Raw genomic sequence first — 25597 nt, 5'->3', positions numbered from 1 at the left:
AGGAAATGAGGAAAAAGGAAATATGAGGGGAATAGGAAAAATGGAGAAACTAGAAAGGAACAAGAAAATGGGAAGAACAAGCCAAGGAAGAGTAAGCTCCAAATGAAAAGGAAATGAATGAAGTATAAAGAGGGAAGAAACATGAAAAGACGAGATCTCCATTTTAAAGAAGGGTTTGAAGTGTCGGAATCCGCGCCGAGGAGATGACTCTGGATATGGGGCAGCCTGTGAGGGCGCAGACCGCCGCCTCCCCCCTCTCTCCTTCTGTCACGTCTTGTGAACACAATGCCCGGGGAGAGGAAGGGGTTAACCCTCGTCCTGCGGGGACAACAAGCGGCTCCGGAGAACGTGTAACAGGCGACAGATGGCCACAAAGGGCCGCGACAGAGCGCAGCGCGCGCCGCACAGACCAGCGCGTCACGTGACGCCCCGGGCCGCTTCCCTGACCATATGGCGCGTGCCGGGGAAAAGTTACCGGGCGGGGCCTGGGGCACAGAGCTGCGCCTGCGCAGAGGGCTCCGCTATAATAATCTGTGACTGCTGTCCCCACACCTACCCCCCTCCTCCTCCTCATCACTTGTCTCCTATAAGCGTCACTGGAGCCGCTATATAACCCTGAGCCTCATCACAGCCCCCAGAATTAGGGAAAAACTCACCTCAGCACCTACAGCCCTGCACTGTGTCCACTGGAGAGGTTATGAGACAATCACTGCTGGGGAAACTAGAATTAAAGGTAAGGAGCCTCATCACTGAGCCCTGCTCAGCCCTATCATTATTGCTAGTATTATTATAATCATTATTATTTTTGTATTATTATTATTAATAATATTATTTTTATTATTATCATCATCATTATTATTATTATTAATTATTAGGTTGCACTTTTATATATATATATATATATATATATATATATATATATATATATATATATATATATATCCTTTTATATATATATATATATATATATAAATATATATATATATATATATATATATATATTAAAATCACAATTTAAGAATATCTGCACCATTGACTGATATTGCAACTGATTAGCTTCTGTACCTGCTGCTGCTGCTGCATAAATAGGTAAAAGTTATCACCTGTATATATATATATACACATATATATATATATATATATATATATATATATATATATATATATATATATATATATATATATATATATATATATGTAGTAGTTGAGCATGTTTGACATTTTTTATGCCCATTCTGTATATTTTACACGCACACGTTTCATCTGACATCTGCTACTTGTCCCTATAGGGCACATTACAGCTTTTTTTTATTGTACCTACCTATTGTCCTATTAATATTTTCTTGATCTCACCCCAAGAAAGCATCAGATTATTGCAGACTGTGTCAATGATCCACTTTCTGCACTTTTTTCCTGTCTGTAAAGCACACCCCATCTCAATCCTCCCATTCAGTAAGTGCAGATGGAGGCGTTTGTCATAGGGTCTTTGCACCTGACCCTTTTCCTCCAGACTCCTGGCTTCAGTATAGATCATTATGCTTTCTGTAATTGTGCACTTTTTATTAGAATGTGTTGTATTCATGAAAATGGAATATTTTTAAAGTAAATTCTTCATCTTCCCTTTTTTTCTGGTGATTCTTGTGTTTTATTTACCATCACTAAAGTCACATTGTCCTAATCCGGTTAAGCTCTATATGAAGTCCATCAGTTACATTGGGGCAGACGTTATAATGTTCATTTGTCATTATATAACCTCACATCACACTTTATCAAGTTGTCCCTTTATTCCAATGTCCATTTCTTCTCCAGATTTAAAGATGACAAAGTCATATCGAGATAATGGCTTGATTATGAACGAGAGCCAGGGCTCCAGAGCTTGGGTGGATGAATGCCTGAGTTCTCAAGATGAGCATGACCTGGAGAAGAAGGACGATGACTTAGAGGGAATGCTTAAAGATGAAGACGAAGACTCTCTAAAGCATCACAATGGAGAGGAGATTGACGATGAGGACGACGACGACGACGATGACAATGACGACGATGATGAGGATGATGAAGATGATGATGACCAGAAACCTAAGAGACGTGGACCTAAGAAGAAGAAAATGACTAAAGCCAGGATGGAGCGCTTTAAAATGAGGCGTATGAAAGCCAATGCCAGGGAGAGAAATCGCATGCATGGTCTGAATGCTGCCCTGGACAATCTACGCAAGGTTGTCCCATGTTACTCCAAGACGCAAAAGTTGTCCAAGATCGAGACCTTGCGCCTGGCCAAGAATTATATCTGGGCACTTTCTGAGATCCTGAGATCTGGGAAGAGTCCAGATCTGGTGTCTTTTGTGCAAACTCTTTGCAAAGGCTTGTCGCAACCTACTACTAACCTAGTAGCTGGTTGCCTTCAGCTGAACCCTAGAACTTTTCTTCCAGAACAGAACCAGGATATGCCACCACATATGCAAGCTGCCAGTGCTTCCTTCCCCCTGCACCCTTACCCATATCAGTCTCCTGGTCTTCCCAGTCCTCCTTATGGTACCATGGACAGCTCCCATATCTTTCAGGTCAAGCCTCATTCATACGGTGTTGCCCTGGAGCCCTTCTTTGAGAGCACCGTCACTGACTGCACCAGCCCCTCATTTGATGGTCCTCTCAGCCCCCCTCTGAGTGTCAATGGGAACTTTTCTTTTAAACACGAACCTTCAGCGGAGTTTGATAAGAATTATGCCTTCACCATGCACTACCCTGCTACCATAGCACAAAGCCATGGGGCTCTGTTCTCCAACGCTGGACCACGTTGTGAGATCCCTATAGACAGCATCATGTCCTATGAAGGACAAACACACCATGAAAGGGTGATGAGTGCCCAGCTTAATGCCATCTTTCATGATTAACTCCTGAGAGATCAAATCAGTGACCCTGGTGTAATTATATGGCACAATCCTGTTTACAAACTGTAGCCCACTGGGTACTATTACTGGAAAGTGCAAAGTGTTCCATCATTCTAATAAATGAGGTCTGATCTTTACTGCCTGTAAACCCTAGGATTGAATATTCCTACTGACCTGCTGTATTATTCTGTACATACTTTACCCTAAGTTCCTAAGAAGTTACCCTCTGACTTTAAACCACACATAACTATATCAATATTGTGTAATTATTTTATCTAGATCCAGCTAAAATCTGGGAAAAAAACAAAAATACACATAAATAATAATAATCATGAAGCAATAATTAGGATCTATGCAATTTTTAAACGAATAGTTGGCCAATAAATGGAATATATAGAATTCTATTTTTTCAATCAACCTTTTACTACTAGCTGTTGTAAAACCCATTGCTGAATTATGGTGATTTTTTTTTGGTGTACAGAATTTTTAAATGACTTTTTTATAATGTGAATTTCCTATTTTAAAACATGCAGCTCCATCGATTTTTTTTATATATAAAATGAGGAAGTAGAATTATATCTAATTTATAGGAAAAAAAAATAAAACAAAAGATTACTAAAAAAAAAAATAAAAGTAATAAAAATAACTAATTTAAACCAGCAGCAAAGTGCTTAGAAAGTTGTGTTGCCTTAGAAGTTTTATCACCCAGATCCGTTATCAAAAGTACAGGACAGAAAGTTTTGCTACCTGGGAAGGAATCACAGGCTGTGGATCCGTATAACACAATGCACATGTGTAAGGGTTAAATGTGGAGGACAGTCTGCAGAATTATCACTATCAGTCCCGGACCCTTCTCTATTAACTCTTTAATCTCCAGTGTTAGATGGAACACAGGGTGCAAAGTAATCATCTGAGACCTGGGTGGCAGTCACCTTCCCATATTACTGCACAGCACAAGTCTTCATATCATTGATCTTCATACAAGCTGCTTCACTAATACACGGATTTTCCAATCAGTTAGTATACAGTGGTTTCCATACAATTCTGTAGAGCAATGATGAATACAGTTCTATCTATATAATATTGCAGTGGTTGAATTAAAAATAACATATCTGAATCTGTAATTAGACTATTAACTGCCACATAATGTTAACGATGATGATGATGATGATGGTGGTGATACAGTACCAATCATTGCTGTTTGAAGTGTATTTATTACTGGTTCAATTCGGGATTAATTTATCTTGTTATTCTGTTTGTTCCCCTGTATACAATGATGTACCGCACAGATCCATGCAAAACCATTACTCTATATAAAATAGTATTCAACACTTGAGTCTGCTGGTGCTTTATTATTCTGCCTGTATGTCCTGCGGGATTATGTCTGTCTAATCTATTAATTTATTGTGTTTATAAAGAGCTTTGCTTTCCAGGTGAGATCTTTTACATTTAAATTCTTTCTTTCTTTCTTTCTTTCTTTCTATCTATTTTTATAATCTATCTATCACCCTATTATGTATCAATCAATTATTTATTTAATATCTATCTAATAATTACTTATCTATCTAATAACAATCTATTCTATAGCTAGCTAAGATCTATCTATCTATTATTTATCTATCCTATATCTATCCATCTAATAATTATTTATCTATCTATCTATATGTAGCTTATCTATCTATCTATCTATCTATCTATCTATCTATCAATGTATAGCTAGCTAATATCATCTATCTAATATCATCTATCTATCTATCTATCTATCTATCTATCTATCTATCTATCTATCTATCTATCTATCTATCTAGCCCTATATCTATCTATCTATGTATCTATCTATCCCTCTATCTATCCCTCTATCTATCTATCTATCTATCTATCTATCTATCTATCTATCTATCTATCTATCTATCTATTATCTATCTATCTATGTATATCTAGCTAATATCATCTATCTATCTATTCTATATCTAGCTAATATTTATCAATGTATCTAATTATTTATCTATCTATCTATCTATCTATCTATCTATCTATCTATCTATCTATCTATCTATCTATGTATCTATCTATCTATCCCTCTATCTATCTATCTATCTATCTATCTATCTATCTATCTATCCATCTATTATCTATCTATGTATATCTAGCTAATATCATCTATCTATTCTATATCTAGCTAATATTTATCAATGTATCTAATTATCTATCTATCTATCTATCTAGTATTTTTCTATTCCATACTAATAATAAAACATACTTTTTTCATTTATTAACAATAGTAATAAAACAATTGGTTAGATAAAACAATAGTGAGTATGACAGTTCTCATTGTCTGTTACATTATTCCTAGCTTAATACAAATTTTAGTTGAACTTCTTATATAAAATGGACTGTTTACTTATTTCCTCGAATTAATCTGTATTTTTATGATTAGCATAAACACTTATGCCATAAATATGTTTTATTAAGAATTACTATTGACCACTGATTAGTTAAGAAGTGGCAATAATGCTGGTAAATGTTACTATTCAACAGTATTTTACTGCAGAAGTGAAACTTAATGCTGACAATTCTAATTATTATTTATTATTACAGCGCCATTTATTACATGTGACAATGACTAATATCCCTAATACTAATTATTATTATTAATATTAATATATTATTACAGTTCATATTACACAATTTACTAACTACCTGGGAGCACAGGGCGATGTTCCCTGTTCCCCTCTGTCTTTCTGCCTTCCTCCTGCATTGTCCTCTCTGGAGACACTTATAATTGCAGACTTTGTGCACTGTTATTAACCCTTTTCTTACACCCAGATTTGTGAATGGAAGGTGATTGTAGAAATACACATTATTACATTCATTCTTGTAGGTGCCATTTGGATTAAAACAAAACTGCAGCCCAAAGTAGTGTGGTGTCAGGCAAGGGGCGCCAAGATGCCACTATCTGTTATTCAGAGTGGGGCAGGCACAGATGTTCCTTCTGCAGGGGGGGATTTAATTTATGAAAATGATATTGTTTATGCATGGCTGCACTGCAAGACACAGGCTGCTCCCCGAGAGATGCCACAGCCAGAGCACTGGAGCCCTGACTCACCTTACTGGTAGGAGACAACCAGTGGAAGGGGATTTGTGAAGATGATGGCAGGGATAAATGTGCACATGGGGCACGATAAAAGGTGTTTATACAAGTTTCTTACTACTGTATATGGCCAGGCTCAAGATATCAAAAGTCACCTACACAGACAACATTAGAAATGCTGCACATAAAGGGGCTTTGCATTTCATTTATTGCTGGGCTAATCATCTACTGCATAATATTATTATTATTATTATTATTATTATTATTAGTAGTAGTAGTAGTAGTAATAATAATATTATTATTAATAAAAACATTATTAATAATAATAATATATAAACATTAATATTATTTTAATGTATTGTTATTATTTTAATTTATTATTATTATTATTATTACTATTATTGTCAATAATGATGATATTATTATTATTATCATCATCATTATTTATAATAATAGTAATAATAATAATAAAAAAATATAATAATAATAAATTAAAATAATATTAATAATGTCATAATATTATTAATAATGTTATCATTATTATTATTAATAATAATAATAATAATAATAATAATAATAATAATAATAATAATAATAATGGAACCTGCAACTACATGACAAAGTTACATTCTTCCATAATCCATGTCACATAGACCAGGGTCTCCTATCAGGATACCCTTCAGTACAAACTGATGACAAACTGTTCCTATGGGTCTAATTTTGATTCTGTGACATCAATTGTCAATCTGGACATCAACTGATCCAGGACCGAATTCTTTAGTTATGAGTTGTGTCTGGCCTTTGTCCCTATTGACGCCGATATTTGGCACCCATACAGATTTGCCTGATCACCATCATAATGCTGCCTAAAGTAACACTATCAATAGTTTTTGTCCAATTGCTCTTTTGACCTTCAGAACCATCTGCAAACTTGGTTCCGCTAAGAATATGTGCAATGGTGTACCCTGAAGCTCATAAGCTCCAATGTAAAAGCTTCAATGGTGCTCCCCATTATTGCAAGTCTTTAACAGCATTGGTCTTTTCATATAGGCAAAAGTGACTTTTTTTTGGTGCCCTCTACATTCAAGGGCTTGACTATCTATTGTAATTACGCTCCTGAGTATATGTTCTCAAACGAGGAGAAGCATCTAAAACATCTTATCTTCTCTGAGACGTAGAACATTATCTGTTGCGAAAAAGTCAGGAGGCCTATATTCACAAATGGCTGGATGTACCCGATAGTATGGGGTCCGATGCGAGTAGATCAGATGCGATATGTTTATGACCTTCGGCTCTCACTGTGCTGCCAATGTAAGCAGAGTATATAGGTAAGGATGGTTGACCTTAGGGAGATCAACATCCAGCACCGCGTGTTTTCTCAACGCAGTGATTCTAGAGCAATGCCCCCTGGGAAATATGCAAAACATGGAAGCCGCAGAGACACCATCACATGTTTCTCAACGCTGGCAGGTAACTAGACAGGTCTTTCACCGGGAAGGACGTAAGCAGAGTGTCATGCAGCTGTGATCTGATCCTGTGTTCGGATCACAGTTGCGGAGGAGAGGGAGGGATTACTCTCCCCATCTCCTCCATTGTCAGCTGATGCGATTATCGCACTGCACTTGGATGTCATCTGAGTGCAGTCAGATGTTTCTCTTGCACCCATAGACTTGTATGGGTGTGAGTGACATACAAGTGCATGCTGCAGCTTTCACTCACCCAGAATCTGGATGGGAAAAAAGCTGACCATCTGTTCTCCCTCAATGAATAACATTGGTCCGAGTGCAATGCGAGATTTTCTTTTACAGGTCATGCGATCGTGTGAGCGTACCCCAAACTAGTCTACTGGTCCTGGCATATTGGTGAGTTCAGTGGGCTTTTCTCTGCTCTGCATCATCACCTGAATTCTAAACCCCATTCTGTTTCTTTCCCAGAAATCCTGGATAATATTACTGTAAGTTCAGCCCAGAAAGGAACCTCTCACTCCATACCAGATTTTTAGGGATCAGAAAATACAATAAAAAGCCCCCTCTCCTAGAATATTTCTACAATAACTATATTCTATGAATTTATTTATTTTTTTAAATTGGGATTATCATCAGTAAACAATGCTCCATCTGTGGCTGCCGGCTATGGGGCCTTCTGGAATAATAGGTTATTTGGATTGCTGAATATGAGAATCCCGGGAGCCAAAACTGAGCTTGTCCTTGGAAAACTGGAACTGATCTACAGTGACTGTGGAGCTGAATACTGTGTAAACCCAGAAACCACTACTAGGTCATGGCTGCTGGGAGAGAAATAAAAGGAGAAATTGGAGTGAAAAAAATTACCAAAAAATGTTGCGATTTATGTTGCATATTTTTGTAAGCAGAAATACATTTTAAGTAGATGCCTTCAATTCCTCACCATTGATGTTTTTTTTGGAACATTTCAGTTGAGTCAATTTTCAAAGCATAAAACACAATAAAAGTTCCATATTCTGTAATGTGCTGGACCCTAGGTATATTGATATATTGTAACAAGCTCTCAGATGTTCCGATTTTACCATCTATGTGTTATCCATGTGCTATCTGTCTGTATATGTCTCTGGTATGTGTGATATCCGTGTCAAAAATGAATAACACTGAAATTATTTTTTGTATGTGTTAAAGATGTTTAAAGATAGATGATTTTACAGCTACCTATTAATAAAAATAAATAATAAAAAAGACGGCATGTGTTCCCCCCCAATTTTCATAACCAACAAAGGTAAAGCAGACAGCTGCAGGCTGATATTATCAGGCCGGGAATATCCATGGTTGTTAGGTCCTTCCCAGCCTAAAAATAGCAGCCCACAGCTGCCCCAGAGATGTTGCATTATATTAGCTGTGCCAATTTTGGTGCTTCACCTCGGCTTGCCCTGGTGCAGTGGCAATCAGTGTAATGGTAATTGGGGTTAATATCAGCTCTGTAATGTCAGCTAGCATCAAGCTCTGGTGTTAGTAATGGTGAGGTGTCTATCAGATACCCCCATTATTAACCCAGTAATTAAAAAAAAAGACACCCCCCCCACACACACACAAATAAATCATTTATTTCAATATACACTCTACAAAACTTTCCCTCGTTTATCATTTTATAAAAAAAAAACATGCAGCTCCGCCGTAGTCCAACAAATCCATCGTAGTCCAAAATAGATATGTGAAAAAATCCCCTACATACATACATACAGAGAAATAAAACAAGACACTTACCCTTGTTCACCACTTAATTCAAAAGAAAAAAAAATCCCAGCTGCTCTGATGTAGTCCAAGGAGGATTTTGACGAACAAAGTCTATGGACCAACATTCTGACACTCCATAGAGTTGGCTTACAGGCAATTTTGGGTCAAGCTGCACTATGTGAGACCCTGCGATGCTGGAATTTATGAGCTACTTATAAGTGTGACGTCGGCGTCACTTCCGGTTTGCGGCGCACCATTCGATGGAGTGGCTAGATTTAGGTGGTGCATGGAAAGCTGCATGAGCCCTTACAAGTACAAGTGGGCCCTTGAAGGTAGCCATAATGCTGATGTGGCCCTCAATAAAATGAGTTTAACACCCCTGTCTTAGAGCCATACTTTTTGTTTGAAAATTGTATAGTTGTGGAGCAAGCTTTAGGTTCACCTGCAGATGAGGTGGAGGGGAGCCCCACGGGAGAAGCTATGAGGTCCCAAGTATATTTGTTCAGATAAAAGCAGCACTATTAATCTTAACGTCAAATCACCGTAATTCATCAAATTCCAAAAATATCATGGTTTTCTTTACCAGTACTGTTAATCATTGCAGTAGAGGGCAGGATAAGACTGGGTTCACATATGCAAAAAATGAAAGCATTTACCATGACCTGTAAGGTGGATTAATTTTTAAGTTATTTTTTGTTAATTTAATATATATATTTTTTTAACTAAATCTGCTCCAGAATTTGTTTTTATTGCATTTTTTGAAATTTGCAGCATGTCAATTTCTTTAGCAGAAATGCCACTATTTGCTATGGAGTTTGCTAATTGATATGAATGGGAAACCTAAATCTGCAGGATATATAATTAGCAACTTATTAGATGCATTTCCGCAGCAAAAAAAGTCAGATCAATAAGTGCAGAAAATATGCACAGATTGTAGATATGGAAATGCTAGGATTTCAGTTGAGAAATTTGCACATAGAATACACATGAATCTGAAACGCGTGCGTCCAGTGTGGACTGGTGAAACTGTCAGAAAGAGGAGGCTTTGGACCGCACAAGCCCCACTCATGGTGCTCCAACCTACACCATGGTACTCCAAACCCCACTCATGGTGCTCCAAGCTACACCATGGTGCTCCAAGCTACACCATGGTGCTCCAAGCCCCACTCATGGTGCTCCAAGCTACTCCGTGGTGCTCTAAACCCCACTCATGGTGCTACAAGCTACACTATGGTGCTCCAAGCCACACTCAGGAGGCTCCAAGCCATACTAATGGTGCTCAAAGCTACACCATGGTGCGCCAAGCCCCGCTCATGGTGCTCCAAACTACACCATGGTGCTCCAAGCTACACCATGTTACTCCAAGCTACACCATGGTACTCCAAGCCCCACTCATGGTGCTCCATGCCCCACTCATGGTGCTCCAAGCTACACTATGGTGCTCTAAGCCCCACTCCTGGTGCTCCAAGCTACAGCATGGTGCTCCAAGCCCCACTCATGGTGCTCCAAGCTACACCATGGTGCTCCAAGCCCCATTCATGATGCTCCAAGCTACAACATGGTGCATCAAGCTATACTCATGGTGCTCCAAGCTACACGATGGTGCTCCAAGCTACATTTTGATGCTCCAAGTTACACAGTGGTGGTCCAAGCCCTACTTATGGTGCTCCTTGCTACACCATGGTGCTCCAAGGTACACCATGGTGCTCCATGCCCCACTCATGGTGCTCCAAGCTACACCATGGTGCTCCATGCCCCACTCATGGTGCTCCAAGCTACACCATGGTGCTCCATGCCCCACTCATGGTGCTCCAAGCTACACCATGGTGCTCCATGCCCCACTCCTGGTGCTCCAAGCTACACCATGCTGCTCCAAGCCCCACTCATGGTGCTCCAAGCTACACCATGGTGCTCTATGCCCCACTCATGGTGATCCAAGCTACACCATGGTGCTCCAAGCTACACCATGGTGCTCCAAGCCCCACTCATGGTTCTCCAAGCTACTCCATGGTGCTCCAAACCCCACTCATGGTGCTACAAGCTACACTATGGTTCTCCAAGCCACACTCAGGAGGCTCCAAGCCATACTAATGGTGCTCAAAGCTACACCATGGTGCGCCAAGCCCCACTCATGGTGCTCCAAACTACACCATGGTGCTCCAAGCTACACCATGGTGCTCCAAGCTACACTATGGTGCTCTAAGCTCCACTCCTGGCTCCAAGCTACAGCATGGTGCTCCAAGCCCCACTCATGGTGCTCCAAGGTACACCATGGTGCTCCAAGCTACACCATGGTGCTCCAAGCCCCACTCATGGTGCTCCAAGCTACACCATGGTGCTCCATGCCCCACTCATGGTGCTCCAAGCTACACCATGGTGCTCCATGCCCCACTCATGGTGCTCCAAGCTACACCATGGTGGTCCATGCCCACTCATGGTGCTCCAAGCTACACCATGCTGCTCCAAGCCCCACTCATGGTGCTCCAAGCCCCACTCATGGTGCTCCAAGCTACACCATGGTGCTCTATGCCCCACTCATGGTGATCCAAGCTACACCATGGTGCTCCAAGCTACACTATGGTGCTCTAAGCTCCACTCTTGGTGCTCCAAGCTACAGCATGGTGCTCCAAACCCCACTCATGGTGCTACAAGCTACACTATGGTGCTCCAAGCCACACTCAGGAGGTTCCAAGCCATACTAATGGTGCTCAAAGCTACACCATGGTGCGCCAAGCCCCACTCATGGTGCTCCAAACTACACCATGGTGCTCCAAGCTACACCATGGTGCTCCAAGCTACACTATGGTGCTCTAAGCTCCACTCCTGGTGCTCCAAGCTACAACATGGTTCTCCAAGCTATACTCATGGTGCTCCAAGCTACACGATGGTGCTCCAAGCTACATTTTGATGCTCCAAGTTACACAGTGGTGCTCCAAGCCCTACTTATGGTGCTCCATGCTACACCATGGTGCTCCAAGGTACACCATGGTGCTCCAAGACCCACTCATGGTACTCCAAGCTACACCATGGTGCTCCAAGCGCCACTCATGAGGCTCCAAGCTACAACATGGTGCTCCAAGCTACACCATGGTGCTCCATGCCCCACTCATGGTTCTCCAAGCTACACCATGGTACTCCATGCCCCACTCATGGTGCTCCAAGCTACACCATGCTGCTCCAAGTCCCATTCATGGTGCTCCAAGCCCCACTCATGGTGCTCCAAGCTACACCATGGTGCTCTATGCCCCACTCATGGTGCTCCAAGCTACACCATGGTGCTCCATGCCCCACTCATGGTTCTCCAAGCTACACCATGCTGCTCCAAGTCCCACTCATGGTGCTCCAAGCCCCACTCATGGTGCTCCAAGCTACACCATGGTGCTCTATGCCCCACTCATGGTGCTCCAAGCTACACCATGGTGCTCCAAGCCCCACTCATGGTGCTCCAAGCCCCACCCATGGTGCTCCAAGCTACACCATGGTGCTCCAAGCTACACCATGGTGCTCCAAGCTGAAAACTAGCTGCAGAATTTGCAAACTAAAGACTATGTGCATACATTAAATGTTTTCCACAGACATTTCCAAAGTGTTGGCAGGTAAAACTGTGAAAAATATAAGTATTTTCAGTACATTTTTAATGCGTTCTTACATGCATTTTTTCCTTGTCATTAGAATGGGTGACAAATGCTGAAAATTCTTGAAAGAATTGTTAGGCTGCAAATTTGATAAAACATTTTGGTGGTTAAAATCTGGAAGGAAAAACTAACACACACAAGTGTGCACAAGATTTCAGAAATATCATTTACTTTGCTGGTGCTGTAAAATGCAAAACCAAGCGAAAGAAAAGGGACAAAAAAGCAGCGTGTGAACAAAGTCCTAAGGTATGATTTTTCTTACAGCAGGGTCTGCTATAACTTTTGTTGATTTTCTGACCAGATCTGTGCAACCAGTTGTATTCCAGTACATCTTCAATCATATCAATTTCTATGTAGATGGGTTCTCGCTTTTTCTCCTGATTATTTGCCATATCTGAACGATATTAGACACGTTTGTCAATAACACATCAAACGTTAAACACTGGTTTATACTAATGAGGGAAGAATTATGTGATGGAAAAATCATCAACTTTACTAATGGTGTCCCCCAGGCATCATTAGAGCAACCATCCGTAAATGTTGTTAAGAAGGCCAGTGTGAGAGATATCTCAATTTTTAGCGGGATGTAGCAGCGCTTCAGGATTTTTCTCCTGAATACAAGAATGTTATTAGTCTATAGTAATTCATTATACGCTAACATTCAACACAACACTCAAGATACAGTCATTTATTCTCAGGACTGCAGAACTGTATTCATATTCTATTACTGAATTTCCGTGACAACAATGTATTACTATGATATTTTAAATCCTTCATCAAATAATCTGGAAATTTCGATAATCCAGAACCTGTTTCCAGCATAAAACTGAAGAATACTGAAATTATGCTAATCCAGAAACAAAAGACTGAACAAACAGAATTACGTGAAAGATCCTGAGCACAAAAAAAAGTAGATCAGTAGGTGCCTGAATCTGGGCACCCATTTAAAGGGAACCAACCAGCAAGATTTTCATATATAAAGTAAAGGTAGTGCCGTGCTCCTGTGTTCTCTATGAGAGAGTGTCTATCAGACTCCCCTGGTGGAAGCTTATATCTTAGAGAAGCAAAGGATCAAGGCCATGTGCACATGTTGAGTATTTGGTGAGGTTTTTACCTCAGTATTTGTAGCCAAACCCAAGAGTGGAACATCAGAGGAAAAGTATAATAGAAGCACGGACACTACTTCTGCCTTTTTTACCCACTCCTGGTTATGGCTTACAAATACTGAGGTAAAAATCTCACAAAATAGTCAATGTGTGCACGTGGCCTTATAGAAGTGTCACCTGCCTCTTAGGCCACATGGACATGTTGAGTATTTGGTGAGGTTTCATTTCAGTATTTGTAAGGTAACGTGAACACGTTGAGTATTTGGTGAGTTTTTTACCTGAGTATTTGTAGCCAAAATCAGGAGTGGAAAAAAATACAGCAGTGGTGCCCGTGTTTCTGTTATACTTTTCCTCTGATTATTCAACTCCTTGTTTTAACTACAAATACTGAGGTAAAAAACTCACCATATACTCAACGTGTGTGTAGGATGTTGCAAGGTTTTAGTCTATAGGCACAAACGGCACACTACATGAAATACACGGCCCTGGCAGGGTATGTGGTCTTTTGTCGTGTGAGCTGTGACCTGTGCAGGCTGCATACTGCTGTTGATGTCAACAGGCCAGGCCCCGATTGGTGTCTTCAGGGGCAGGACACAACAGCAATTGTCCACCACTCTTACATGTGTATGTGACCCAACAGTCTTAAACCAGACATGCCAGATCCATCCGTGTCTGACATAATCTTACTAGCATACAGACTGTCAGCTGAACCTGATGGTGCCGATGGGCTTGACAAACATTAGTCTAAAGTTTTTGGAGGCCTTAAAGTTAACAATTTCTGTCTGTCTTGTTATCCAATTTATATGAGTAGATGATCCAGTTTTGCTAAAAGAAAAGTCGTCAAGGTTCTGTAGCTTAAGGGGGCTTTACACACAACGACATTGCTAAAGAGATGTCGTTGGGGTCACGGAATTTGTGACGAACATCCGGCCTCATTAGCGACGTCATTGCGTGTGAAACGTACGAGCGACCGCTAACGATCAAAATTACTCACCTAATCATTGATCGTTGACATGTCATTCTAATCCCAAATATCGTTGCTATTGCAGGACGCAGGTTGTTCACCGTTCCTGAGGCAGCACACATCGCTACGTATGACACCCCTGGAACGAGGAACAACACCTTACCTGCGTCCTCCGGCAACGAGGTGGGCGTCACTTTCTTTCGGCTGCTCTCCGCCCCTCCGCTTCTATTGGATGGCTGCCGTGTGACGTTGCTGTGACGCCACACGAACCGCCCCCTTATAAAGGAGGCGGTTCGCCGGCCACAGCGACGTCCCTAGGCAGGTAAGTCCGTGTGACGGGTCCTACCGATGTTGTGCGACATGGGCAGTGATTTGCCCGTGACGCATAACTGACGGGGGCGGGTGCTTTCACGTGCGTATAAAGCAGCCTTTAGTGTATGTAGTGAGCAACAGAAACATGAGTTCACTATCACCAATGTGAAAAACTTGGTTAGCGCTTGGTGAAAACCTTTTAACTGATTATAGGTAGAGTATGGGTTCACTCCTCATGGGCATGATTTACTGAATTGTAGTAATACAAGATGCAGTATTTCAAGAGTTAAACGAAAAAGTAAATAAAGGAAATCACTCATTTCATGTTCTTAAATTCTCATCCCAATTAATCATTTCTCACAGAATAATTATCACCTTTGCTCCCACCGAGCTTCTTTCCCCTTTCTCATTTGTTAATTTTTCCATTACCCGTCCTCACCACCTTTTGCCAGTCAGAGAAGCTTCCCCGTCTAATGCAATGTTAATCTCTATCACCTTTAAGCAGATTGACTGGCAGATCCTTCATGCTTCATAGTTAAGATGTATCCGTGAACGTAATGTTAATGCCTGTCTAAAAATAGGAGACACGGAGAACACTATGGCTTCAAATAAGCTGACATAAAAAAGGAATATGTTTCCATTATCAGTATATAAGAAGTATGTCTCATCGGGAAATATGGAATTATGGGCTGGGATTTACCGCACATAAAACCAAGATCTAAATATTCATTATTTGTTAAATGATTTCATTTCTTAAGACTACTACATAGGTAATGTGGTGACTAGGGATGATTGAATACCTCAAATATTCGTCTTCGCGAATATTTTCTGAATAGGTCGCCACTATGCGAATATTCGATGCGCAATGTAAGTCTATGGGAAACCCGAATAGTTTCGAATAGTTGTTATTCGGGGTTTCCTATAGACTAACATTGCGCATTGAATATTCGCGAATAGTCGAATAGCGGCAATTTATTCGGCAAATATTCGCGAAGCCGAATATTGGAAGTATTCTATCATCCCTAGTGGTGACCAATAGTAAGATATCAAAATTTTCTAATATACTGTAGATATAAAAATTAAAGCTAACATCAAACCAAGTTTCTAGAAGTTTACTACAAATTGTACAAAATCTTTGCATTCAGCAGAATTTAAATTTCTTGCTATTTAATTTGCTCAAAACCAGCAGAATGGTAGCCAGCTAGTTAATGGAAGGGTTGAGTTACAAATTTGCCTTAATAAAAATTTCTAATCAGCGATGTCACCATGTAGACAAATACAAAAAAAAAATCTAATACAGACCTTAAAAAGCAGTACCACATAGTGCCAATATACAGGGTGGGCCATAAGTATGGATATACCCTGATAAAATGGAAGTAGTTGCTGATATCACCTTAATGTTTGTGGCATTTTAGTATATGGGAGGTGCCAAACATTTGAGGCCGGGTGACGCCCATGGCGGCCATCTGCAAAGCCGCCATTTTAAATTCAACTTTAATTTTTTCAATGGGAAGGGGGTCATGTGACACATTAAACACATAGAGAATTGCACAAGAAAAACAATGATGTGCTCATTGTTAACGTAACGTTATTCATTATCGAGTTATTGACACGTTTGTGACATGGAGCAATGACAGTAACCCACTAAAGTACGTGCTCAAAGTGCTACCCGTTGTGTTGAATTGTCAACGCGATTCTCTTCTCCCACTCTTGACACACCGAGAGCAATACCACAGATCAAGGATCCAGGACATGGAGCACCTGAAACAACAGATACAGGAGGCCTGTGGTAGCATTTCTTATGCGGTATTGCTCTTGCTTTGTATTTTTCTAAATGTTACTGTCTGTATGGATGCTGTTTTTACTTTTGGACACATTAAGGCTGAAAAATTTTATCCACATTTTGGTTCTTCTTCATCGCTGAATGTTTTCTGTCTTGACAAATTGGCCCAGACCCAGGCCTTTCTGAGCAGATCCAGGAGTCCAACTACAAGGGTTGAAGGGTGAGCTGACATTTGTCTTTTGTTGCTAAAAAACATAATCTTATAACAGTGCTAAAAAGTGTCTAAGTATTGGAAATGATTCCAAGTCTCAGGAGTCGGCCAGTCTGTGATGCCCGTGAAGTACCAGTTTTGTCACATAACAGAAATCAATGGTGCCAAACACATCCCATTAACTTCTGATTGTGTTTGTTATACTTCTAACATGGTGCCCACGGTTTTGAAGGGAAGAACAGCACCGTAAATCACATTGTTCTTTGTTTCAATTCTGAACTGTGATCGTAAGCTCTGTTATCAGTATGAGCATACAGATTTCATGGCTTCTCTATTTTCGATAGTGCTAGCATAGCCATATTATGTTAGCATTTATCAATGATTTATTCCATGGGTGTGTTATGTTGGAACTTCTTGTCACCACAGATACTTGGCTTATCTGTTAAAAAATAAATAAATAAATCAGCAATCCTGAAAAGTAAATGGAAGAGCCTACATACCATATAACCAACCCACGAAACTATTGGGTCCTATGGTGTTAGTATGTACTAGTCAAGTCCCAGTCCTGTTCTGCTCCCATCTAGATTGAGGTTGTCTGACACTAGGTGAGGTTTTAGGGGTACTTTGCATGCTGCGACATCGCTAGCCGATTGTAGCGATGCCGAGTGCGATAGTCCCCACCCCCGTCGCAGATGCGATCTCTTGTGATAACTGCCGTAGCGAACTTTATCACTACGGCAGCTGCACACGCAGTTACCTGCCATGCGACGTTGCTCTGGCCGGCGACCCGCCTCCTTCCTAAGGGGGCGGGTCGTGCGGCGTCACAGCGATGTCACACAGCAGGCGGCCAATAGAAGCGGAGGGGCGGAGATGAGCGGGACATAAATATTGCGCCCACCTCCTTCCTTCCTCATTGCAGGCGGGACGCGGGTAAGGAGATGTTCCTCGCTCCTGCGGCTTCATACACAGCGATGTGTGCTGCTGCAGGAACGAGGAACAGCATCGTACCTGTCACTGCAGCGAAATTATGGAAATGACCAACACTACACAGATCACCGATTTTCAACGCTTTTGCGATCGTTTATCGGTGCTTCTAGGCTTTACACGTTGCGACATCGTTACCGGCGCCGGATGTGCGTCACTTTTGATTTGGCCCCAACGAGATCGCAGTAGCGATGTTGCAACGTGCAAAGTACCCCTTAAAGTGAAGCAAAGAGGTCCATCAAGCCTCCAGAAACTCTAGCAATTGTGTCTACCTATCTCAATTACCTGCCTAACAGTCCCTTAATTACATTGGACATATAAACATCTATAGAAAAAATATATCTAAAGTCAATTTATAATATGCAAATGAACCCTTTGACTAGATGATGAGTCGTTGTTTGCCCAGACTAGTCAGACCACTTATCATGTTATCATACCCCTGTGGGAATGATATCATAATTTACAAGAGCCGTCGTGATTATCAGTGCCTTAAAAATCTAGTGCATGCACGCGGCCTTTGTTTATGTGACGCTCTGGACCCCAGAGGTCACAGGTAACAATACCTACCACATTACACACACACCCCCATCCCTGGGGGCGCATGACTGGGAGTGCAGAAGATGGCTTATATACACAGAAGAGCTGAAGAAGAGCTGTCTTCTGTACTTCTGATCATGCGCAATTCGCCTCTTTAAAGCTGGGATATGTACACATGGTTTCAGAGGCTCAATGATCTGAGTGAACCAAGCCACATGCATGCAATGACGTTGGCTCATGTGAATCATGTTATCATGCCCACAGGAGCGTCATAACATGCTAATTGGGCTGACTAGTCTGTGGAAACTAACACTCCATCAACTTGTCAAAGGGTTCATGCGCATACGATAAACAGACTTTAGAAATACTTTTTCTAAAGATTTGTTTATGTGTCCAATTTAATAAAGGGACTGTTTGGCAGGAAATTTAGATAGGCAAACACAACTTCTGGTAGTTCTGGGGGCACAGGGGACCTGTCAGGTTCCCTTTAACATTAGATGACAGGACCATCCTTACCGGGGTACATTTTGTTGCGGTGGAGTAGGTTTTATGCTTTTTTGCTCAAAAACTTTGTATGTTATTTATATGTACTGTTACTATTTACTTACTGCAGGGTATTTGCTCATTTTGCATTTTGTTAGTGTGTCGCCCAGGGTTATGAGGTACACGGTCCTGGGCAGTGTATAACTGGGGAATATCACTTGGTGGCATTCCGTGCCCTGGGTGCTTTTTAAAAGGGGTATATTTACAGTGGAATTAAATCAAAGTTTATCACGTTATGCCACTTGCGGTTTGCGGCTATGGAGATGGGGCCGCCTCTGCACAGTTCCTGCTTCTGGGGCTGGTGTTAATGGCAGCCTGAATGTTAGGCCCTTCGCAAGCAGGGCCAGGCTCCAGAGGACAGGTGAGGTAGATGGGTGTTGAAGGAAAGTAGCACACACAAGGGGTTGCAGTGTAACTGCTTCCTTTACTCAGAGTAAGCTGGAAACTGGTCACCCGAGGCCAGCTGGTCTCAACCGCAGGTCCCCTTTGTCCTAGTGCCAGTTTAGTGACCTGGTGGCTTCTTTCCCCTGCACCTGTCTTTGGTTGGTGGGTCCCCATGGCTTGGAGCGGCTGGGGGTCCCCTCCTGGTAGTCTCCTAATGGCAAGTCCGTATGACGGTAGCGTGAACCCTGTGGGGTCGCAGTCTCTGGTCCTGTTCCCCGATTCTCCTATTGCTACTGTGTCCTGAACTTCAAGGTCAGGGAGGTCTTGATGGTCCCCTCAGTGGGCAGATTTTATCAGGTCTGCTTAGACCGTCTGCCTAACCTAGGATCCTGTACCCCGTTGGTGCGTGGTTCCGGGAGTACTCCACCGTACTCCATCTGCAACCAATCGCCTGGGCCCTCAGGTCACTGTTTCACACTCGGCAGTCCTTCCTCTCTCACTGTCACCGACTCACTGACTGACTTTCCGCTGTCTGCCCCTCCTACCTGGTCGTCTAGTGGACTGGATTGGCTCCACCTCTAGGCAGCCATCCATTGGTCCAACTCTAGCCTGGTACCAATCTATGGGGAATTTGGGGAAAAACAGGGATTCACTGGAGTGTTTGGTTGTTACCAGCCTTTGGGGTCCCTAGGGGGTAGGCCCTGCATCCTGGTGGGGATGCAGTACCTTCTAGCTCCCTGATGGCTTCAGGAATGCTACATTTCTATCTTAGGTTTTGCCTGTTAAGAGGCCACAGTGTGAACATGCTTACTATATGCCGCTTATGTTCCAGCTTATGCTGCAGTTCATTTCTTTGGTTTAGCTGTTTTTTTATGTCCTATCTCAATAACATTAATAAATAGTGTAGAGAATAGTGTAAAGGTTGACACAATATTCTCATCGTATGAATGATATAAAGGAGGAACCTTGTATCTTTAGCTCCTGGAACTTTGTAGTCGGATAGCATGGAGCCAGGTTTTTTAGAGTACCCCATTCATACACGTCTCTATAATAGCAAGATGAGAAAAATAGAGAGTTATTTATGAAAATTGCAGGGGACCAAAAGTAAACTTTTGGTACTACAACCAATCAGGATATTGCTTCCATTTTGCCTATAGGATGCATAGCACATGGTTGGACGCTATTGACATTTTATTGGCCATTATCACAAAAATATTCTGTTTAAAAAGTATGGTAAATAAAAGGAGTTAGGCTTATAGTCAAAAAAGTTCACGTGCCACTAGCATCTAGCTGAGTAATACTAACACGTAGAAGATGCTCACTGAATGCAACATGTCAAAATAAAACAAAAATCACTGTAATTGTCTATGGATATTCATGATTTAATCTGTAGGAGGAAATTTCAAATACTAAGAGATATAGATGAACAAAAGGAAATTAGTAGGATATAATAATAATAATAATAATTTTTATTTGTGTAAAGCCACCATATTCTGCGGCACTTTACAATTCAGAGGGGATATATAAAACAGGATAAGACCTATAAAATAACACATAATGCAAAGCATAACAAAAGGAATGAGGGCCTGGCTCGCAATCTTACAATCCTAAATAATATTAAAATATAAAAATACATACTTCTACGCTCCATCTGATCAGTCTAGAATTTGTCACCGCTCCATTATAATCCAGCTGTTTCCGAGATGTGGAAGTATTACTGAGACTGATGCTGACAGATTGACTTAATTTATTGACAGTAAAATAATGTACATCTGTCACAATTACAGCAAAACATGTGATGCAGATACAGATGCAGTCATGCAATGTTCGGTTCCAAACTCATTAGGTGCCACTGTCGCGGGCGGAGGGGACGCGCTCACCACGCTCGGGTCCAGGGCTTCTTCTGCTGCTGCTGCTCGGTGGCTCGAGCGGTGGACCGGACCCGGGGACTCGAGCAGCGCTCCTCACCCGTGAGTGAAAAGGGGGTGGTTTGGTTAGGAAGATTGTTCGTGACGCCACACACGGGTCGTGGTGATAATGGCACCACCGCTGCTGGTAACGGGGATCCCGGGAGAGATGGTAGGGTGCAGCTGAGATGTTGTCCCCTCCGTGGGCAGGGGTTGGTGATCCCGGGGCCCGATGGTGTAACGGGGAGGCTGGATGGCTGGGGTGCAGGGTTGCAGGGAGAGCACAGCGCGGTGCCTGATGGCACTGGTGTACTCACTCAGACAATCACTGACAAAGTCTCTGGTAAACCAAAACGGCCGGATGGACGGGTCCCGCAGCCAGCTGCAGTGTTGTTGTTGTTGTGCTCTCCCCGGACGGCTGATGGTGGCTGTCTTTCCCTGCACCTTTTAGAATGTTCTTGACTCCTGTGGTTGCCCACCGGTAGTCCGCTCCCCGGCGTATAGGTGCCGTAGGAGCCCGTTTTGCTCGCAGGCGCTGGCCCTTGGATCTCTAGCCTGTGGCGGTGGCTGTATATCCTCTCTGGGTGGACGGTTGCCTTCAATCGGGACTTTAGTAGTTGAGAAACCCCTGGGGTTCCTGTCACATTCGGATTTGACTATTGACGGCGGCTCCAAGCCTGGTCGGGGTCCAATGGCCCTGCCTGTGTACTTAGCTTCACTCCGTTCCCCGGTCCGGTACCGGCGCACCGACGCCCGACCCCGGTCCTTGCGGCTCTGCGGAGTTCCACTAACTCCTGCAGACGGCCACCACCGTCTGCCAACCTTGCTGTTAGTGTCTGGGCTCCAACCCAGACACCCAAGTGTTCACTCCTCTCACTTTCACCTCCAAGACTGAACTGCACTTTTCCCGCCTCCAGGCCTGTGAACTGCTCAGTGGGTGGGGCCAACCGCATGGTTCCGCCCCACCTGATGTGTTCATCAGACCCTGGAGGGAGGCAACAAGGGTTTTTGATTGGCTGCTGTAACTGCCTAGGGTGGGGGTGTGTGTGTTGGTATGTTTGGGACTAGCTGGCTAGTCCAGGGCGTCACACCACACTGTAGAGCCTGACAGGCAACCTGATGTCTCCTAGTTGTTCAGCCAGAGCTGGGCGTTGGCTGTTTCGTGTCCACTATTCCTCAGTCCTGCAGGAGTTAATTGCTGCTGACCTGGGGAATTCTGCTAGGAGCTCAGGTTGCTAATTACCAATCATAGCCATCTTCTTCCTATATAAGGTACTGGATCCTGCTACCCAGTGCTGATAATAACTCCATCTTGTGCAGCGATTCCGGTCTTATAGTGGTGATCCAATAATTGGCGATCTGTGGTGTGCTATACTGTGTGGTGCGGAAGTTTCCTGATTGTTAGTTTACATCCTCCCTTTTATGTTACATTCCCTTTGCACGTATTGTCACTCCTTTGTGTTTGGTTGTCGTGTGTATGAGTAGTGGTTGTTTCCCTGTCTGTGTTTAGTTGTGGGGTTTGTGATTATGGTCCCAGCCTGCCCCTGGGGGAGGGTAGTTACACCTGAGAAAGGACAGGAGTTAGGGTCACACTGGTCACTCAGACCTTGTTACCATCAAGTGTACCTCTGAGCTAAGGGGTTGGCACAGGGTCCCCAGTCTGAGGGCTAGCCTAGGGGGTCCCTGTCCAGTCTTCTCATTCACATGACAATGCAGCAGCACTTCTAAGAAAGTAATTCTGAAAATCTTCCTTACATTTTAAGACTAAGACCAAGAACATCAGGATAGTCATGATTAAGTGAGTGATAAGAAAGAGATTCTTGAGAGATTACATTTTATCCCATAAAGGTATTATTAGTGCCTGAAATGTCTTTTATTTGTCATAAAGGGCTTTTCTCCGCTCATTTCTTAAAGATGTTGTCACTCTTTCATTTCTATTTTCCTATTGATAAAACAATGACTTTAAAAATGCCTTATTGTTTTCTTATCTCTGATAAAACAAGATTTTAGCTACCAAACGCAAATCTATATACGATAAAATAATTGTAGCCCTGATATCTTTTGATTATGAAGTTTCATCCTCTACTACAAAGGTATAAACTATCATTTTATATATATATACAAAGTAGATCACGGAAGTGAGTACATCCCTCATATTTTTGTAAATATTTTATTATATCTTTTCATAGGACAACACTGAAGATCTGACACTTTGATAAAATGTACAGCAGTCAGTGTACAGCTTCTATAACTGTAAATTTGGTGGCCTCTAAATAACTCAACACACAGCGATTAATATCTAAACTGCTGGTAACAAAAGTGAGCGAATATGGCCAAATTATGCCCAACTAGCCAATTTCCTTCCTCAATGCCATGTGACTCATTAGTGTTACAAGGTCTCAGGTGTGAATGGGGAACAGGTGTGTTAAATGTGGTGTTATCGCTCATACACTCTCTCAGGCCCCCTTCACACATACGTGTCTCCGGTACATATTAGGTCCGTTTGCACACATACCGGAGACACGGGCACAAGGAGACCCATTAAAATCAATGGGTTTGTGCACACTTGCGTGTTTTCACATAGACCGTGTGTCTATGTGGAACATGCGTGTGTCCGTGTGCTCCACACGTAGACATGTTTGTTTTTCTCCAGTAGCTCCGTGTGACATCAGTGTGACACGTACTGGAGAAAACCACGTTTCTGTGAAATAAAATTATTTTCTATACTCACCTCTCTTTAGTACTGCTGTCTCTGCCGTTGCTGTCACTTGCTTCTTACCCCTGCTCATTATGCTCATCGCATATTCACTGCACTTCAGACTGGAAGCTGCAGCAGCGGGGAGTCAGCAGGGACGGAGACCACAGAGTGGAAGACATCAGCACCATGGACAGCAGCGACCAGAACAAGTGAGCAGAAAGTTCCTACTTTCCATGTGTTATCATGGAGCACATGGAGAGTATTCGTGTGCCAAAATCACGGCACACGGAGGGCCATACGCACCTTTTACACGTCCGTACAAAACGTGCGTGTTTTCCACGGATGTGTGAAAGAGGTCTCATACTGGATAATGGAAGGTCAAAATAGCCCCTCATGGCAAAGAATTGTCTGAGGATCTGAAAAAAGAATTGTTGCTCTACATAAGGATGACCTAGGCTATAAGAAGATTGCCAACACACTGATACTGAGCTGCAACACGGTGGCGAAGACCAAACAGCTGTTTAACAAGACAGTATCCTCTCAGAACATGCCTCGCCATGGTCGAACAAAGAAGATGAGTGCACATGCTCAGCATCATATCCAGAGGTTGTGATTTCAAAATAGACATATAAGTGCTGTCAGCATTGCAGCAGAGGTTACAGGTGTGGGGAGTCAGACTCTTCTAAATATGATACACAAGAAAGCTCACAAACAGTTTTTCTGAAGAAAGACAGACTTAAGGCCGCTTTACACGCTGCAATATCGTGACCGATATCGCTAGCGTGGGTACCCACCCCCACCGGTTGTTTGACATGGGAAAATTGCTGCCCATGGCACACAACATCACGCGGACCCGTCACACTACTTACCTGCCCTGCGACGTCGCTGTGACCCGTGAACCACCTCCTTTCTAAGGGGGCAGTTCGTTCAGCGTCACAGCGATGTCACAGCAGCATCACTGAACCGCCGCCCAATAAAAGCGGAGGGGCGGAGATGAGTGGGACGAACATCCCGCCCACCTCCTTCCTTCCGCATTGCGGGCGTTCCTCATTCCTGCGGTGTCACACGGAGCGATGTGTGCTGCCGCAGGAACAACGAACTACATCGTTACTGCAGCAGCAGCAATATTCGAGAATTGACCCCCATGTCACCGATGAGCGATTTTGCACGTTTTTGCGATGATGCAAAATCGCTCATAGGTGTCACACGCAACGGCATCGCTAAAGCGACCGGATGTGCGTCACAAATTCCGTGACCCCAACGAGATCGCTTGAGCGATGTTGCAGCGTGTAAAGCGGCCTTAAGGACATGAATTACTGGAATCATGTCCAGGGGTCTGATAAGACCAAGATCA

General features: G+C 42.5%; 1 protein-coding gene across 1 annotated transcript; it reads left to right on the top strand.

Moving 5' to 3' along the window:
* Nucleotides 1-603: 603 nt before the first annotated feature.
* Nucleotides 604-4261, top strand: NEUROD1 (neuronal differentiation 1). The gene is made up of 2 exons (XM_075318893.1): nt 604-733; nt 1810-4261. The coding sequence occupies exon 2, from the start codon at nt 1818-1820 to the stop codon at nt 2886-2888; it is 1071 nt and encodes a 356-aa protein (XP_075175008.1). The 5' UTR covers nt 604-733; nt 1810-1817; the 3' UTR covers nt 2889-4261.
* The last annotated feature ends 21336 nt before the right edge of the window (nt 4262-25597 follow it).

Source organism: Anomaloglossus baeobatrachus, chromosome 7, assembly GCF_048569485.1.
Source record: "Anomaloglossus baeobatrachus isolate aAnoBae1 chromosome 7, aAnoBae1.hap1, whole genome shotgun sequence".
Lineage (NCBI taxonomy): Eukaryota > Metazoa > Chordata > Amphibia > Anura > Aromobatidae > Anomaloglossus > Anomaloglossus baeobatrachus.
This window is presented reverse-complemented; position numbering and strand designations above follow the sequence as displayed.

Bases quoted from the DNA above. Each gene is read 5' to 3' on its own strand.
- NEUROD1 (XM_075318893.1), top strand. From the start codon at position 1,818: ATGACAAAGTCATATCGAGATAATGGCTTGATTATGAACGAGAGCCAG.